General features: G+C 40.5%; 1 protein-coding gene across 1 annotated transcript; it reads right to left on the bottom strand.

The window, feature by feature from the left end:
* Positions 1-463: 463 nt before the first annotated feature.
* Positions 464-14507, bottom strand: adgrl4 (adhesion G protein-coupled receptor L4). The gene is made up of 16 exons (XM_061077856.1): positions 14426-14507; positions 13857-14006; positions 11650-11799; positions 10526-10675; positions 10186-10256; positions 7843-8022; positions 6528-6711; positions 6297-6410; positions 5653-5852; positions 4004-4183; positions 3076-3279; positions 2512-2732; positions 1933-1999; positions 1716-1807; positions 1426-1594; positions 464-938 (listed from the first exon to the last, which is right to left on the bottom strand). Exons 1-16 carry the CDS (start codon positions 14469-14471, stop codon positions 876-878), a joined length of 2241 nt encoding a protein of 746 aa, XP_060933839.1. The 5' UTR covers positions 14472-14507; the 3' UTR covers positions 464-875.
* Between the last annotated feature and the right edge of the window lie 2271 nt (positions 14508-16778).

A 16778-nucleotide genomic window follows, 5' to 3' on the forward strand; every position in this document is an offset into this window, starting at 1 on the left:
AAAATCTTTGTTTTCGGGAACTAGTTTATCTTGGTTTAGTTAAATGGGATTAAAACAATTATTTAAAGACACTAGTTTGTTACAGTTGTTGTTGTCTGACTGTTGTTTGTTTCATGGGGTGTGGTTTGTCGAGGTGAAAGCTAAAATTTGCAGTGAAACTGAATTTCCCTGGATTTTAATAACTCATACATGCAAGTAAATGACGGTAAGAGCTTCACGAATTCAATTATCTGATTAATTCAAGTGAGGCCTCACAGTGCCTAGCAGGTCTTCATTAAATCCAGTAGATGGCGCTGTTGCCATACAGACTGACTTCCATGTATGAGAAACTGGAGACAGTCTTCTCAACGTTTCATGTTTAATTCACTGTACACTTAGGTGTTCATAGAGGCAAGGTGAAATAATGCATTAAACAAAACCATTGATTCTGCACATAAAAGAAGAGACAGGTTTGTGCGCCACATTCATTTTAATAATTTACAAATCAATTTCAAACACAAGAAAGAAACAAAGACAACAGATACTGCAGGTTATTGTTACGTGTTCTGATAGCTGAAAGGTTTTAAATTAACAAAAAAATATAACAAAAAGTAGTAAGGATGCAGAGGAACGTATTTTGTGGAGTATTAGATACAGTTGCATGTTTTTATTGTACAAAACTCTCCTGAATATAACATGTTGCAGGATTTCTGGGAAACTAAATGCTTTGAAATTCACAAGTGCTACGTGTTCTCATTCATTTGACATCCGAACTAAACTACTCCTCCCTCTGCCTTTTTACAGAAAACGAAAGTATGAGTCACATGACACTGCAAAGCTTTAATATCGACTCTTATTGTAAAAGTGCAGATGTTCAGGCTTTGGTGGAAATTCATTCATCTCAGGCATTCATAGCAACATGGCACGTTTTTGAAAAGCCTGTAGTACTCCTCCTGAATCTGCAACCACACATAAAAGAAGGAGAATTAATAATATAATATAATATCATTTGATAAAATTTCATATCATATCATATCATATCATAAATTATCATATGATATAAAATGTATGTATGTTTAGATTTTAGATTCATATATATTTAAAAAATGAATAATCTTTTTAAATAGGCTAAAATTAGCTTGAAACCTCATTAAAAGGCTCTTCATATTTTAATGTATGGGGATATATTTAAATAATGTATGGAATAAGCTTGATTGCATGCAATATAATATAATTTAATAAATCATAATATAATGTAATGTAATAGTATATGATATGATTTGATACAATATATGACTGTTCTATTAAGAAACTCCTGTTGAGAGACTCTTTAGCAAGGAATTCAAATCTGACCATCTTGATGATTTTCCACCTGCACTCCCACAATGATTGTTGAATAAATAAACGAATCAATACGAATGGAAGTGGGAGCATCCTGTGTCCTACCTTTCTGGACAGCACGCAGAGGAAGATGAAGATGAACATGCCCTGGAAGGCATTGGTGAAGGTGAACAGATAGGCAGTGAGGGTGGTCTCGTAGAGGATGTGCAGCACTCCGAAGGTCCAGGTGGCTCCCAGCACGAACAGCAGGGCCAAGGCACCACGGGCACAGGACCTGAGGGATGACCAAACCCACTTCAGACACAAGAGTCCTCAATAATCCCTCAAATGAGGAATTAACCGTTTTATTTCCAATGTTCCTTTGACGCACTCAACACAGGGACAGATTATTCTACCTGATGTTCTGATAGTGGCTGATTTCAGGCTTTTTCACAGCGGTGTGCCGCCACACTTTGAAGATGATTACGACAAACGCCAAGAGATTAACCTTCAGAGGAAATCAACAAAAAACCAACATGAGCATATGATGAATATTTATCTCTTTGAAACAATCCCTGTTTGATTGTTTCAATTACAACAGTCCCTTTTGGTTAAGAAAAAATCTGATCCCACCAGTATGATCAAACACGCAGGTCCAATGAAACTCCAGATGAAATGGTTTTCTGTGCTCAGCCAACACCTGTGATACAAATAAACAAAGACAGTCATGTATTTTAACGTTTTATTCACTGAACGTGCCTTAATAATCCTTTATAATCTAAATTATGACAATGTTGTATGTTCTTAAGAACCTTCTTCTCTACAAAAACAATTGGTAGGAAACGCGATCTCTTCTCACAAACACACAATCAGCACATCTTTGGCAAAACCTCAATCTTTTAATATTGATATTCTTGCATTAGTAAACACCAGGATCATATTTATTTATAGCTTTCCATTCAGAGTCTCCATGGTACCTCACACTTCTTTTTTTAATTCTCTTAATAACTTTCTTGCTTCCAGGCAGTCGAAGCGACTTCAACTTCCTCTGAATCCCTGCAGGCCAAATTTAATCTGTGTCCCCTTGTCTTTATAATTAATGTAATTTGTTTATCTGTCCTTCCTGAAAAAATGCTGAATGAGTTTGAAGAAGAAAAAAAAGAAGAAGGTCTTAACATAAGCCCTTTGTCTCCCCCACCTCTCTGTACTTACACTTTATCGGTGCCATAATACTTGGAGCCCAAGGTGGCAGAGATGGCCACCACCACTGCCGGGCTCCCGTAGCCAAAGACGTAAAAGTTACGGTGCAGGAAGCCTTTGTTGTAGATGACGCCAACAACTATCAAGTAGAGATGGATGCCCTCGATGCACATCCAGGCAAAGGCCGCGAGGAAGAAGTAGTGCAGTAACCCCGCGATGACGGAGCAGAAGAGCTGCCGAGGAGCAGAGAACAGGAAGTTAGACACAGATTTGATCATTTGATGACGATCACGGTCAGTTTGGTTCATGAACTGACATTTAGATTCTCTTTGTTTACCCTGATTAAAGACATGACTTTACTTTCATTATTATCATGTCAAAAAAGCTTTTAAATGAACTGAAATGATTTGCAAAAAAATGTTCAAAAAGTTAACTTTATTGTAATATAAATAAAATAAATGTGCAGGTTTTCAAATCAAATGTGACGTCATGATACGGGGTCACACAGAAACATGTACACACGCAAACAGGAAGTCGTCTTTGTCTCACTGGGTTCAAGTGCATCCATGAACTCACCTTGTGCGTGTTCATGTTGATCCCGATGAGGAAGATGAACTCGGCCATGAAGAGGCTGCAGCACAGGTTCTTGTGGATGGTGGTTCGGGTGCTCTGGATCTCGCTGAAGAACCAGAAGGTGAAGATGCACATGGACAGACAGATGAGCGAGATGATCATCCCCAGCTGGGTGATCCGGGTCAGGATGGTGTAATGGGCCACCAGCTGAGAAGCAAATGAAAAGGGAGGTGTTTCATTCGCAGCTCGTGTCATGTTAAAGTTCTCATCTCTTGTGTTTTCCATCTTATAGAACTTGAGTGAGTTGGCCTGCAGACAGAGTGGGTAAAGATCCTGACCCTGTATCAGCCACTCATAGTTATTATTGCATAAAAATGTCAGGGAAACGTTTTTATTTTTACTTATTTTACTATGTTAAATATTTAATTCCTCATGGTTGCATGGTTTTGTGTCAGGTTGTATTCTGTAAAATACCATCTCAAAACAAATCAATGAGATTATCCTGAGCAGAAAATAATATTCTTTCTTTTTATAGGTGATAAAATGTATCTATTATATAAAACAAAAACAAATACAATAATATATCATAATATATAATATAACACAATTAAATTTAAAAACAAATATGATCAATCATCAATCATAGTCCCACATCTTTAAAATGATGAATCTAAATAAAGGGGAATAAAGAAAACAAGAACATTCACTATACTCTATATGATTATAACAATAAAACAAATACCACATCATAAACTATTTTCAGATATGTTGAATTTTTTTTAGACAAACTGAAAGTTCAATGTTTGAGACTGATTGAGGAGACGATTTGCCTTAGTTGAGGACAAGTTGACAACTTGGAGAACAGAACGGTGGTTATGATGTGAATGTTCTAAAGATAAAAAAAAGAAAGTAACCTATCAGGGTGACTCACGTTGGCTCGTCCCGACGACATGAGGATGGCGAAGTGTGTGAGGTGGTTGCAGGAGCAGCTGGTGGCGTTGCTGTCCACGTGGACGGTCTTGCAGCCGCGAGTCGCCCAGCGGCCCTGCAGGCTGTCGGGCTCGTACTCCCAGAAGGCGCAGCTCGTCACATCAGCTTTAGTGTCTATGGGCTTCAGGGGATCGAGAGGAACAAAGGTGCTGTTAACTGTGGACCTTTTTTATTAGTTATTGCACTGCGCTGCTTGGGCGGTGCCACGTCACCAGGGGTTCAGGAGCAGGTTTTGCAGGCCTCATCAAAGTCCTGGTGAAACTTAATTGTTGTTCATCCAAAGTTTTTTGAAAAGCGCATCAGAAAAACTCAAATAAAATGTTTAATTCGGTGTTGGTTCTGTAGCTGTTGGTTTCAAGGGTTTTCAGGTGTTTGACATTAACTTTTCCGTTTTCTAATTGATCGAACAACTTAATAACTTTATGAGCTACTGATACAAAATGTTTTGTAAATACATTGGATCAAAGGCAGTCGTGCACAGCGACACCAGAGTGACAACCGATGTAATCCTCATCGTCTTTCAGTTTTTTATCTCTAAAATTCACATTTACAAGATTTCTTCTGTGACAATAATCCACGAAACAACTACTGTTGGAGAAATAATTAACAAATATTTCAAATGAAATATAATCTCCTGTTTCTTAACCTCGAAGTCTTTAGATAAATCAGTACATTTTTCCCCTTGAGGTATATTTAAAAAAAAGCAAAAAACGACAAGACAGGAAAAAAGATTTGGACAAGTAAGCAACCCAGTGCATTATGGGAAAATAGCATTGAAAATGATTGCTTGTTGCCCTTTAAGGTGAATTTCAAGGGAATTCTCATAGCTCAACATAAATCAACACCTTTATCGTTCAAACCTCAAGGGCCCAACAGAAATAATGATTTTGCTTCCTTCGGCATTTAAATGAAAATACCAGTACATTAAATTTCAGGGTAATTTCCCTCATCACTCGCGTTTCACCATCATTTATTCACCTTTCCCTCGTCTGCTCCCTTTAACTGACGGGCCACTGCAGGAATACATGGAGCCAAATCTTAAGATTTCATGAAACCTTTACAAAAAAAAAAATAACTCCTCCTTCCCATGTGAGTCTGGGTAAATTCGTGTTAATGGAAGCAAATTAATGCCAGACTCACTTTGGGATTGATTCTTCACAATAAAGGAGAATGCAGTAATGGCTCCAGTGTGACAATAACACACATGTATATGTTAAGACACTTGTGATTATAACTGAACCTAGATTTCAAATTTAAGTGAAGAATAATGTCTTAAAGATTGAGCTGGGATCTATGAACCAAAAGGGAAAAAATTCTATGAAATAAAACGAGGAGGAAATATTTATATATAAACTGTTTGAAAATAGTACTTTTAATAAACCCAGAGATAAGGAGCCAAAGTGAGATCGTGGACTTTTTTCAACAAATTTCTCTGGATACACCAAAGTAAAAGGAAAGACAGATCTCCGTCCGCTCCAACAGTCACATTGTTCACGATGGAAAACAAACAATGACACTGAGTCGCGGCCTGAAGGAGGACGTAAAGAGCACAGCGGAGAAAACCGGCCTCAGCACTCTGTGGACTTTTACCTCATTGTGCCTCAGAGTGAAGGTGACATGGTCAAGTTGGTAAACGTCAGCAGGTTTAATGGCGGCCGCCACGACCCGGGAGTTGACAGTGATTTCCCCTGATCCCGCGTAGCGCGAGTAGTCGGTGACACCCGGGTCGCTGCTCGGCTTCAGGATGTCGCCGACGCTGTCATATCTCAGGAACACCACCGACACGCTTCCTGTTGAGATGCAACAGCAACAGAAAAAGTTTCTAGACGAAAGGGAGTCACCCTCATTGTCAAATATGATTCATAACCACGTTGGATGTGTTTTGGAGCAGATCAGAGAGACGTTTGGATAACGTACACCCAGTGTGTAACAGATGTACTAATATATACTGACTGTAACTAAAAAGCTCCATAAAAAACATTTTCAATCATAACTTTCTGTGAGATTTTGTCATGTTTTCGCATTAGAAGTTGTTCCAAGCTTGATCTGATGTCTCTGCTGATGTTCTGTGTTAGTGAAGCCATTAGTTCAGCAGCTTTTAAGACGGCTGACATATGGCAACGCAAAGCAAAACAGTTACTCCCTCCACAGCGAAGCAGCCAGATGGAAAGGACTGGGAAAATGCATTTATCATTCTACTGGTTTTGTTGTTGTTGTGAAACTAGTTCTCTCACCGTTCCTGTCCTCCTCCGGCCTCGGTCTCGGAGTCAGGTCCATGTGATCTCCTCCCATGGAAGCAGACACTTTGGCTTTTATGTGACGAGCATCGAAAGTAAACAGTTTCAATTCTGCAGTTCAGGATAAAATAAATCGAGAAGAAATTAAAAGTTTGGAGATAAAGGTCAGGACGATTTATTACAATTTGAGAACTGGCGAGAGCTTTCTTTGAATATTTGTTGTCTCACCCATTTCGGTAGCTTTGATTTCCAGCTCAGTTGGAGTTTTGTAGCTGTTGGCCAATGTCAGGACACTTTGTTCCACAGTGTGCAGCAGCTTGGTGATGGTGCGTTCCCTACGATCTTCCTTGATTCTGCTCCAGGCCACGAGTTCATCCTTCTCCACCAGGTTGTTCACTGCTTCGACCAATTTCTGTTGAAAATAAGTTGTATCAGTGCAACGTGCAATGTTTATAATAGAAACTGATTTCATCTGAGTCTGAAATCACTCTACTCAGGATATAGTGCACTAAAAAGGGAGTTTGCCATTTTGTAGAGGTGCCAGAATATTTAGTGAAGTTTTTTTTAAACTATATTGTGGACTCATTGTTTCCCAAAGTACTGTACAACCGATGGTCACTAATTAATTTACCGTCATGCATTCAATTGTGGTGGAGAGACGAGAGGAGAGAGAGCAGCAGGAACAGACTGACCCGTCGTACAAATGTTAATAAGAGCAGAGCAAAGCATCACAGCAAACTGCGGCAAACAAGTTTATTTCTACATTTAAAGATGCTCCTTTAACATGCTTTTAACCTTAAAGAATTAAAACTAAGTGTAAAATACATATATTGTGGGATTTTCCACAGGTTGACCTTCTTGTTGTTGTACGTCATAGTCCTGCAACAATTACTTAGTCACCCACACAGGGAAAACGCGGTGAGTAGTGTCTGAAAGAGATATTTTATCTTTTGCCAATGAGCTCACTTCCTCTATATCAAAGTCCCTGCATGTAGGGGTTGGTGAGTGAGTGGGTGATTTCAAACGCAGCCATAATATAAACTTGTACTGCAATATGTTTCCCCTCTGTGGTTAAAACCGTGTGTTTGCACAGGCTGGCCTCGTTGGACTTTTTCATTCATTACTGCACAGAATGTGGATCTGAAAGACCTGAGATAAAACATATTTACTTTGCAGAGTTAATTGATTTTAAAGCGTCAGACGTGTTTTTGTGAACACAGTAACTGAGCAGTTAATGTGTCAGATATGTCGTCTTTCCTAAAATAACAGCTTATGAGTGCGAGGTAGATTCCAGCGGAGAGGTTTGGTGAAACATGATAAGCTAATGGTGCTAATGCTGCCAAAAACCTAAAGATATTATACACTGGCAGAAAAAAAACAATGACTTGCAGCTTGTGTAGAAAAACCACTGAAGTCTTTCACAGAACTGGAACGTGGTTGATACAATTATTGTTTTTTTTCCTAAACCAGTTCAAAGCATAGCTGCGTTTCAGGCAGAGCTCCAGATGCTGAATGAAAAACACCAATGGAAAACAAGGTTTACTGAGAGAGTTGAGTTGATGACTGATGGTTTGACACTGGAATCCTTCTCTCCTGCAGCCAGCGTTGATGCAGAGCGACTCAAGGCCTCCACATAAGCAATGACTTCCACTGAGGTGAGTTCACCGGACGTCTGCTCGGCAATTTCCCTCAGTAAACTCTGGGGCTCCGTGAGGTTGCTCATCTACGACACAAACAAACAAACATTTGTGTTAGAGTATAAGATTGTTTTCAGTGTTTTCATACTTCATCTAGTTATTATTTATATTTAGAATTATATATTATGGTACTATGAAACAGCTAAGTTAGGGTTTTGTTGGAAGGATGAAGGAGGTCGGACATTCAGACCAATTCAACACATGTCGACTACTGCCACCCACAGGAAAGAAAAGTTCTAGCAATTCCAGTAATTTCCTGCAGGTGGCTTGTGTACCAAACGTTCTAAAGCTATTACTTTCTTTGCCTCTAGATGGATCTGATCAATTTGTCTGTCCCACATTTTGCTCCGCAGTTACTTTTCTTGCCTGTAGGTGGCAAACTGTACTGCGATGCCTTATTTTAAATCAGATACTTTAGTCAGTACACACATGTGTGTCTTTCGCAAAAAGATGCAGAAAAACTAGTCCACGCCTTTGTTACATCGAGACTGGACTACTGTAATTCACTATTATCAGGCTCCAGCAGCAAGTCGTTAAAGACTCTGCAGCTGGTCCAAAATGCCGCAGCACGTGTCCTGACGAGAACTAAGAAAAGAGAGCACATTTCTCCAGTATTAGCATCGCTACACTGGCTTCCTGTAAAATCAAGAATAGAATTTAAAATTCTCCTCCTCACCTTCAAGGCCCTTAATGATATGGCACCTCTTTACCTTAAAGAGATGTTAGTTCCATATCAACCTACTAGAGCACTCCGATCCCAGAACTCAGGTTTACTTGTTGTCCCTAAAGTCTCTAAAAGTAGAGTAGGAGCCAGAGCTTTTAGCCATCAAGCCCCACTCCTGTGGAATAATCTCTCACTTTCAGTTAGGGAAGCAGACACGCTCTGTTCGTTTAAAAGTAGACTCAAAACCTTCCTTTTTGATAAAGCTTATAGTTAGAGGTAATAAGTGCGATGTTCCAAAATTGATTAAATGGCAAAAACCCCTGATGATGCTAAGACGCACAGGGAATTTATGACACAAGACACACGGAGCTTCTCTTTCCTGCTTCTCCTTCCTTTTCTCCATTTTTATCACATCAAGATAATTCTTATCTCATCAGTACATGTTACTAACTTGACCCCTTTCCCGGAGTTTCTGTGCCTTAGCGCCCGCGGATGCAGGGCCACAGCTGTGGCCACACCATGGATTATGATTGTGCATCGCGCGTCAGAGGTCGCAATGGTGGATCCAGTTCGGTGGATTCTGTATCGTGCCAGCTGATCGTCGTTGTAATGGAGGATCCTTTGTCGCGTTGGCATCGGATGATGAGGGACCACGACAGAGGCGGCAGCTGATAATGGATTCTAACTGGCGGTGGTGGACAATGACTGTGGATTATAGTGGATCCCATCCTGATGCTGGATCGTGGTCTTGCTGGCTGCTGGCCAGAGACCGTGATTGCAGCGGGACTGCCTGACACATAGTATTGAAAAATGTTTACCCTCATCGATGCTGCTAAAAATCCTGATGATGTTTTCTTACACCTGACATCTATTGCACTTCTGTCCGTCCTGAGAGAGGGATCCCTCACCTGTGGCTCTCTCTGAGGTTTCTACATATTTTTACCTGTGAAAAGGGTTTTTAGTAGTTTTTCCTTACTCTTGCTGAGGGTTAAGGACAGAGGATGTCACACAATGTTAAAGCCCTATGAGACGAATTGTTATTTGTGAATGTGGGCTATACAAATAAACTTCATTGATTGAAACTTGACATGTAGTACATTGTACACAGGATACTGATGAAATGGTATTGTTGTCCCACATCAAACAAGGACATGATCATCGCAGCATGTGACCATGTTTTTGGCTTGACAAAATATTTACTCTCTCATGTGTATGCTGCTTGTCATACAGCATTAAAATAACACCACCATTGCTGAAACTACAGTTACTCATACGTCCTCCTTTCTTGGCCACATTTCTATAAATTTAGAAATAGGTTGTTGGTCCCTTCATTTCCACTAAACTGCATAATGCTGCTCAGTGTGAACACATTTCTGCACTGAAAAATCAAGCTCGTGTGTAGAAGAAGTAAGAGAACTGAGACGCATCACTAGTTACTTTATTATGTATTTTAGGCCTTTTTCATCTCAGTCTACTTTAGAGTCATAATATGTATTCCCATCATTATTGGAAGAGCGGTACTTACATATTCAAGTGTTTTATTAATCGTCTGCATGAGGCACCTGACGTTGTCATGGCAGTGTTTTTGGGGATGCTCTGAAAAACAAAAATTACCAAAAGCATCACTCGGTTACTGAGTTGAATTTCCCTGTGAATTCACCGAGAACATTTCAGTTATGTGGACTTTCACAGAACAGCACGTGCATAATAACACATCTTTGTCACGAGTGTTTCCTAAAATGTCAGAAAATCTAAGATTGCAACGTTTACTCCAAAAAACATTGGTTGTGTGCGGTAGACACGTGTATGTTATTGGATCTACATATTATTGCGTGTGTGATATGTGTGTGTCGCTGTGCACCGACCTTTACATCTTACACCTCTCTCCGGACGGACGTGCTCAATGTCCTCAGTTGGGACGTAGTCGCGCTGACAGGTGCAGGAGAAAGATCCATTGGTGTTGTGGCAGTTGGAGTTTGGGCCACAGACCTGTCCCGTCAAACACTCATCAATGTCTAGAAGAAAGAGTTCACATCCAATTAAAAACAGTAAGATTCAAATTATAAGTCCCAACACTCTGTTAAATAAATATAGATTATACAGGGGTGGATCCAGGGGTGGGGGCTGGAGGGCACCAGCCCCAGCTGAAACCTGATTGGTCCCTGTTAGGTCAGTAGTATTTTTAAAAAATAATAGTTTTTACCTTATAATAAAATAATTGTCTTTGTTTAATAAAGAATACAGAGATATATTTCAAGATCTATAGAGGTCAAGAGGATAGGATTCAGTGGTCAGGGAACTTCTTTCATCTAGCCATGAAAAAAAAGTTTAGAATCTATCTATCTAAGAGTGAATAAAGAATTATTTAAATGTGCATTTTACTGAATCAGAACTTGTGCATAATTAAATTTTTCATCTGGTAACTTCAATTCTTAAAGTGAAGAAACTTCTCCACTTACAGAGATCTGTCTTTAAAGTTTCTTCTGCGAGTTGACGTGTTTTTCATGCAAATAATAATTAGAATCTGACATAAGAAATCCCATTTAATATACTGTATAATTGATTTTGGGAGAGACAATAGAATCCCTACATGCTACACATCTGAATATCCATACATCTGCATCTAAAATCAGCAATAAGCTTCTCCACTAGGAACGGTACATTATACTGCTATCAGCTTTGTGTTGTTCTTGTGGTGCAAATGAAGCAGAAGATCTCAGACGGGTTCTCAGAATAGCAGATGGGAAGCAAGTGAAAGGTCGAGGGAAGGAAAATCACCCCTGTGTGTTTATCCTCCTCAGTAGAGTGAAAGGGAAAACACTACACACGCACACACACACACACAGTCCTGACACCCTCACTACCATACAGTTACTACTTTCACACACACTCATGCATGTGATATACATTTGAGGCCCTCGGTCAGTACAGTGAATGGACCTGATCGTGATGTGATCTTTACAAACACTGAGAGGGAATCAGACATTACCACGGCACTTGGTGCCATCGTTGGGCTGGAACTTGTCCGGACCCGTTGATGTGTATCCAGAGACACATGTGCAGTAGTAGCTGCCGTTTGTGTTGGTGCAGGTCCCCCTGTCCCCGCAGATGTTCGTCACGTTCTGGCACTCGTTGTCATCTGGGGCAAGGAGACGAGGACAGAAAAATAACTTCTGTTACAGACAAGAAAAGTTTTGTGCATGTGGAAGTTTGACCAATTGTTTTTTTATCTTGCTGGGATTAACTGAAGAAGTGGATTACAGACTGAGGAGGAGGTGCTCAAACATAGATAAATAGAAAATTAGTATATAACATTTCTCTGAAGCTTCTGAGTCAAGCAGGTCATTGTATCTTTGGAAGTTGAATGAGTTTACATTGGCCACTGGACTTGCTTGTGTTACTCAAACCGAAAGCAAAAGGAGCACATTAACTTTTCTATTTGAGAAAAGGTAGTAAATAAAAAAATCCCCCCATTGTTATTGATTACTTTTGAAAATATAAAAAACAATGTCCTGAAAGTACCTGCAAATAAATCTACAAAGTAAAGTACAGACAAATTAAAAATATACTTTGGAAATGAAGTAATTCAGTAAATGTACTTTGTTACATCCCACCACTGCCGACTGCTATCTTGAAAACAGTTCCTGAACATGAACCATGCAGCGTCATGTATTTGTTGGACCATTCCAGTTAGACGTGAACATGTTTATTCTCAGCTGTGGACATTTCTATTATTTAAATTTCTAACTCCTGAGCAGTTGTTGGATTACAAGTGTCTCAAACGACTTAAAATTCCAGCCCAGGTTCACATGGCAGCAGATACGGAGCAGCCTGGTCCACTCATCATTGCGAAGCGCTGCTCCGGCTTTATCTTTTTCAAACACACCTTTTGTCTCAGCTCTCCCAGTTTACTGGAAATGACCTGCTATGACTTTCCACTGTTGTTTTCACTAGTCCAGCTGTGACGGACGCTCCTCTCTTCCTCTCGTCTGTACCTTCTGTACAAAAGCTGCCTTGGAGGGGAAATCCTCCACTCGGATGACAGGAGGTGATTTTATTCAAAGAGGAAATACCTCCGTGACACACGGGACCCTTCAGCCATCATGGCTGAGCAAACACTTCACACCACGTAGTTTAGGATGCACTTTGAAGCCTTGCTTTCCTAAAGTGAACTGTACACACTGTGTGTCTGGCCTTTGTTACTTTGTTCTTTAAAAATGTTAAATAGACTGTATGGATCCGCTCTTTATCTATGAATAACATTTACATAATTCAATAAACATACTTGAATAAATAAGTGATTTTACACAAACAAAGTAAAGAAGCTTGACCCATTTTTATTATTTAAGTCACAATCTGTGAAATCCATTTAACATTTTCCTAACTTTATTTTGGAATTCGCTCCTCCAGAGGAACTCCATTAACCCTGAACTTCATTGTGCGATTTTTGTTTTAAAATCCTTCTGTGCCGTGTTTATATTACTCGCATTCTGATCTACTTTTGGCTTGTGAAATATGTAAGCTCCGCTGTGATTGTGATCAGACTTCAGTTCAGGAAACAAAATGGGTTCCAGGAATTCTAAAAGGCCCAGAACCATAACTGGAGTAACAATGCAGACTGAGAGGCCATTAAAATGAATTAATGAAGCTGCATCATTGAGATATATTTGTGTCTGTGTCCCAAAAACATTTTGGTAGAGACGAAGCTAGTCAAACTACGAATATGGATCTTTGTTTCACTTATTCACGCACTTGGAAATTGTCCAAATCATTTTAAAGATCACCCACAAGAATTAAAATCCAGTTTCCTCGCATGTAACAATCATTTTGTTGATTTTCTTTTGAATAAGAAATGTTATCTATGTTAGAGTATCTGTTTATCTCTTTAGAAAAAAAAATCAGATTTATATTAATTAAGCTGCTCTAGTTATTAACATGCCTCCTCAAAAGATTAAACAAATTTAATATTTTAAGTGGCCTCCATCTTTGTAATTTTCCTCTACTCAGTCAACAACTGCTTCTACCCTAACCTACATGTGTACAAATGCTGCTCTAATGCTCTACTGCTCATGATGATCAGTCACAAACAAAAACACTTCCACAACAGCAGCTACACAAACACACACACACACACAACTGTCGGCGCTCCTGCATGGATGTAAATACTTGAAGTGGATTTTGTGTGTCTGCAGTCACCGTTGCAAAAGGAGGTTCCGTCTCCGGTGTATCCTTGGACACAGAAGCAGGCCTCCCTTGATCCGTTTAGTTTCTTGCATTGTGCAAGTCGGTGACAAGAAACACAAATGTCAGAGGGACTGCATGGGTCCATCAGACTGGAGAGCCATGCTGCGTAGGGAGCAGTGAAAGTGTGTAAGTTCAGCACAAACCATGACATTTATATTCCAGACCTTTTTGTGATGCAACTGCTGCTTTTTTTCCCCCAACTGTCGTATAAAAATGTTCACTTATTCCACATATATATCTCTGACTGTGTTTACCTGCTACGCACACAACACACAGAAGCAGTGTTGAGTGACATTAACAAATGAACCACTGTACATTCAAGTTTAGAACACCCTTGTCTCAATCCAAAATATATGGTACATGGAAACATCATAAAATATAACAATTATACGCTTAAAGAAATATAAGGTTCAAATCTAAAGCCAAACTAGATAAAAAAGAAGACGAGATAAATACAAACACGCGTAGCTGTGTCTGTGTGAGACACCTGCCCATGATGTAGAAGAGATAAGCTCACGTACCTGTCAAGAGTACAAGTTTCATTGGTGACCTGAGCAAAGACTCCATACTCGCGCTCGGTCTGATTTTACTTTTAGCCCGGAGGCTGGTGGGCCGGCTGCTGACGTACTCCACTTCCTTGCATCAGTTTTCCTGTTTCCCTAAACCTGGCCCTTCCTGTCCTGCTCTTTAATCTGCTCTCACAAACATGCAGCCTGGTCCCTTCACCAGCCGCTCTGACCCAACACACTTTCCTCAATTGGCTCTACACTTCATATAAGAAGAGTGTAAGCAGCTTTATTTTGTGTGTGTTGATACTGTGACTTATATGATGCTATTTTGAGGCCTCCGTGCCATTGTTCTAGCTCGAACACGAACAGTGGGCTGAGTAAAGCAGGCCAAAACAACACACACTAGCTACAACTGAAGGACGACCCCCTCCCTTCCGCAGAGGACCGTACACAAATCCACACACACATTCCAATGGTCTGTGTGTATTTGTGTGTGTGTGTGTGTGTGTGTGTGTGTGTGTGTGTGTGTGTGTGTGTGTGTGTGTGTGTATGTGTGTGTGTGTGTGTGTGTGTGTGTCTTCCCCTGACCATCTCAGTGTTCTTCAGACAAAGGTTTATACAGCTGTAATTCTTCCAGACTGAAACTGTGGATACACTTTCAGTTTATATACAGAACCGTGTGATGCAGATTCTTTTGTGGAGTGTTTGATGCATGTCGGGTCACTCACCGGGTTCTTGTACCATAAACAACTAAATTCTTGCCTTATCTAGCTACATCGATTGTCTATGAATCACACGTTTGTTTGAAATAAAAGAAAACAAAGTGGAAAGAAATATTTATGTATGCAGATGTAGTCTTAACTAAACTTGCTGGAGGGACTTCATATTCAATCTGGCCTGGGAACGTATCGGGAACTCCCAGGAGGAGCGTAGAGGCATGGCTGGGGAGAGAGACGTGGGTGGATAGCAGAGCACGACGGGCTTTGACAGGTCGGGCTGGGTTCGGATATGAAATGATATGTGTGTGGTGAGGGTTTGGTGACGTTGGCCAGGCTATCTATTTGATTTTTCCACTGCACGTGTCTGTTATCGGGAAAAACATCGAACTCAGGTTGGGTTTCTAGCACAAAACAGAATCCCTGTTGGGTTCGGGTTGAGCTGGGACAGAAAGTTGCAGCCTTAGTAGGGAACACTTTGCTAGGCCTGCTGCCACTGTGACCCAACCTTAGAGAAGAGCAAGAAAATGGATGGATGGATGGATGGATGGATGGGTGGATGAAAGGACAGCTGGATCACTGGCACCCTAACCCTTACATAAAGGCTCCATTATCTGCTCTTTTCCTTTGGTCTTGCACATGTGCCATTTTTAATGTTGGTGAATTATGGTGCAGTTTGCCATTGTTCACATTTCAAAGCACATTGTATTTCTATCAGCGCGGACTAAGGAATAGCTGTGTTGTATAAACATGCCTGTATGAACAGAATGCTCAGGGTGCCTTTTGAAGATAAGCAATAAAACAACACGTCTTATTTTTGGCACGTCGACTTCTCGCATTGGACTAATGACCCCCCCATTCTGTGTGCGGGAAATGAGCAGGGTTGGGTGTTATGATTTTTGTTGGCGTGCTACTGACCCACACAAAACAATACTGAGAGAAACACCTAAAGTTAGAGTTTTTTACTCAAAGCCACTGCAACCGGCAGCGGCAGCAGGGAAACAGATGAATTCAAATGTGACAAAAAAGACAAAAGTGGAATGAAGAGAAGTAGCCATTCAGGTGCGGCTGAGATCTTTTCAAATTACCTTCTCCTTCTTGGCACACAAACACATTCATTGATGAATAGTTCCACTTGGAAGATAAGTTCTTTGTTGAATGTATTGCAATCTGTGGAGGCGGTTTGAATTGCTTAGGCAGGGCGTTCAGTTTATCGCTGGAGAAAGGCAGCTGCTTTGAATGACACCATTAGAACTGCTCTGCATTACTGTCCTGGGAAAGTGCTCGGTGAAAAATAAAAGCCCACATCTGAATGTCTCGCTCTGACACACTCGCCTAACGGTGAGGAAGGAAGCCATGTTGTCTCGAACAAACCTGGTCTGATTGCACCCTTCCTCCTCCGCCTTTTTGTCTCAGGAAATCTCTCATTTAGGGAGAGATTCGTAAAGCTCTCGCAGGAGCTTGCTTGCTCCACAATGACATTATACGAAAAAAAGACACCTAGGAGAAAAGCTCTCTGCGACTGTGTGGAGGCAGTCTTGTGTAAATGTTTCCTCTTTTCCTTCCCTCGCTCATGGATATGGAAATTTTGACTCGGCACTAGAGTTGTGCGTGTGTGTGTGTGTGTGTGGAGGCAAATGAAGAGTGTT

This window comes from Limanda limanda, chromosome 9 (genome assembly GCF_963576545.1).
Source record: "Limanda limanda chromosome 9, fLimLim1.1, whole genome shotgun sequence".
NCBI classification, from domain to species: domain Eukaryota; kingdom Metazoa; phylum Chordata; class Actinopteri; order Pleuronectiformes; family Pleuronectidae; genus Limanda; species Limanda limanda.

What these genes read in the sequence shown, in the direction of transcription:
- adgrl4 (XM_061077856.1), bottom strand. Translation starts at nt 14,471, where the DNA reads ATGGAGTCTTTGCTCAGGTCACCAATGAAACTTGTACTCTTGACAG. An exon ending in TTAATAAAACACTTGAATAT is followed by an intron (nt 8,023 to 10,185) that starts GTAAGTACCGCT and finishes TTTGTGTCGTAG; the next exon opens with ATGAGCAACCTCACGGAGCC. An exon ending in TCATCAACTCAACTCTCTCA is followed by an intron (nt 6,712 to 7,842) that starts GTAAACCTTGTT and finishes TATTTTCAACAG; the next exon opens with AAATTGGTCGAAGCAGTGAA.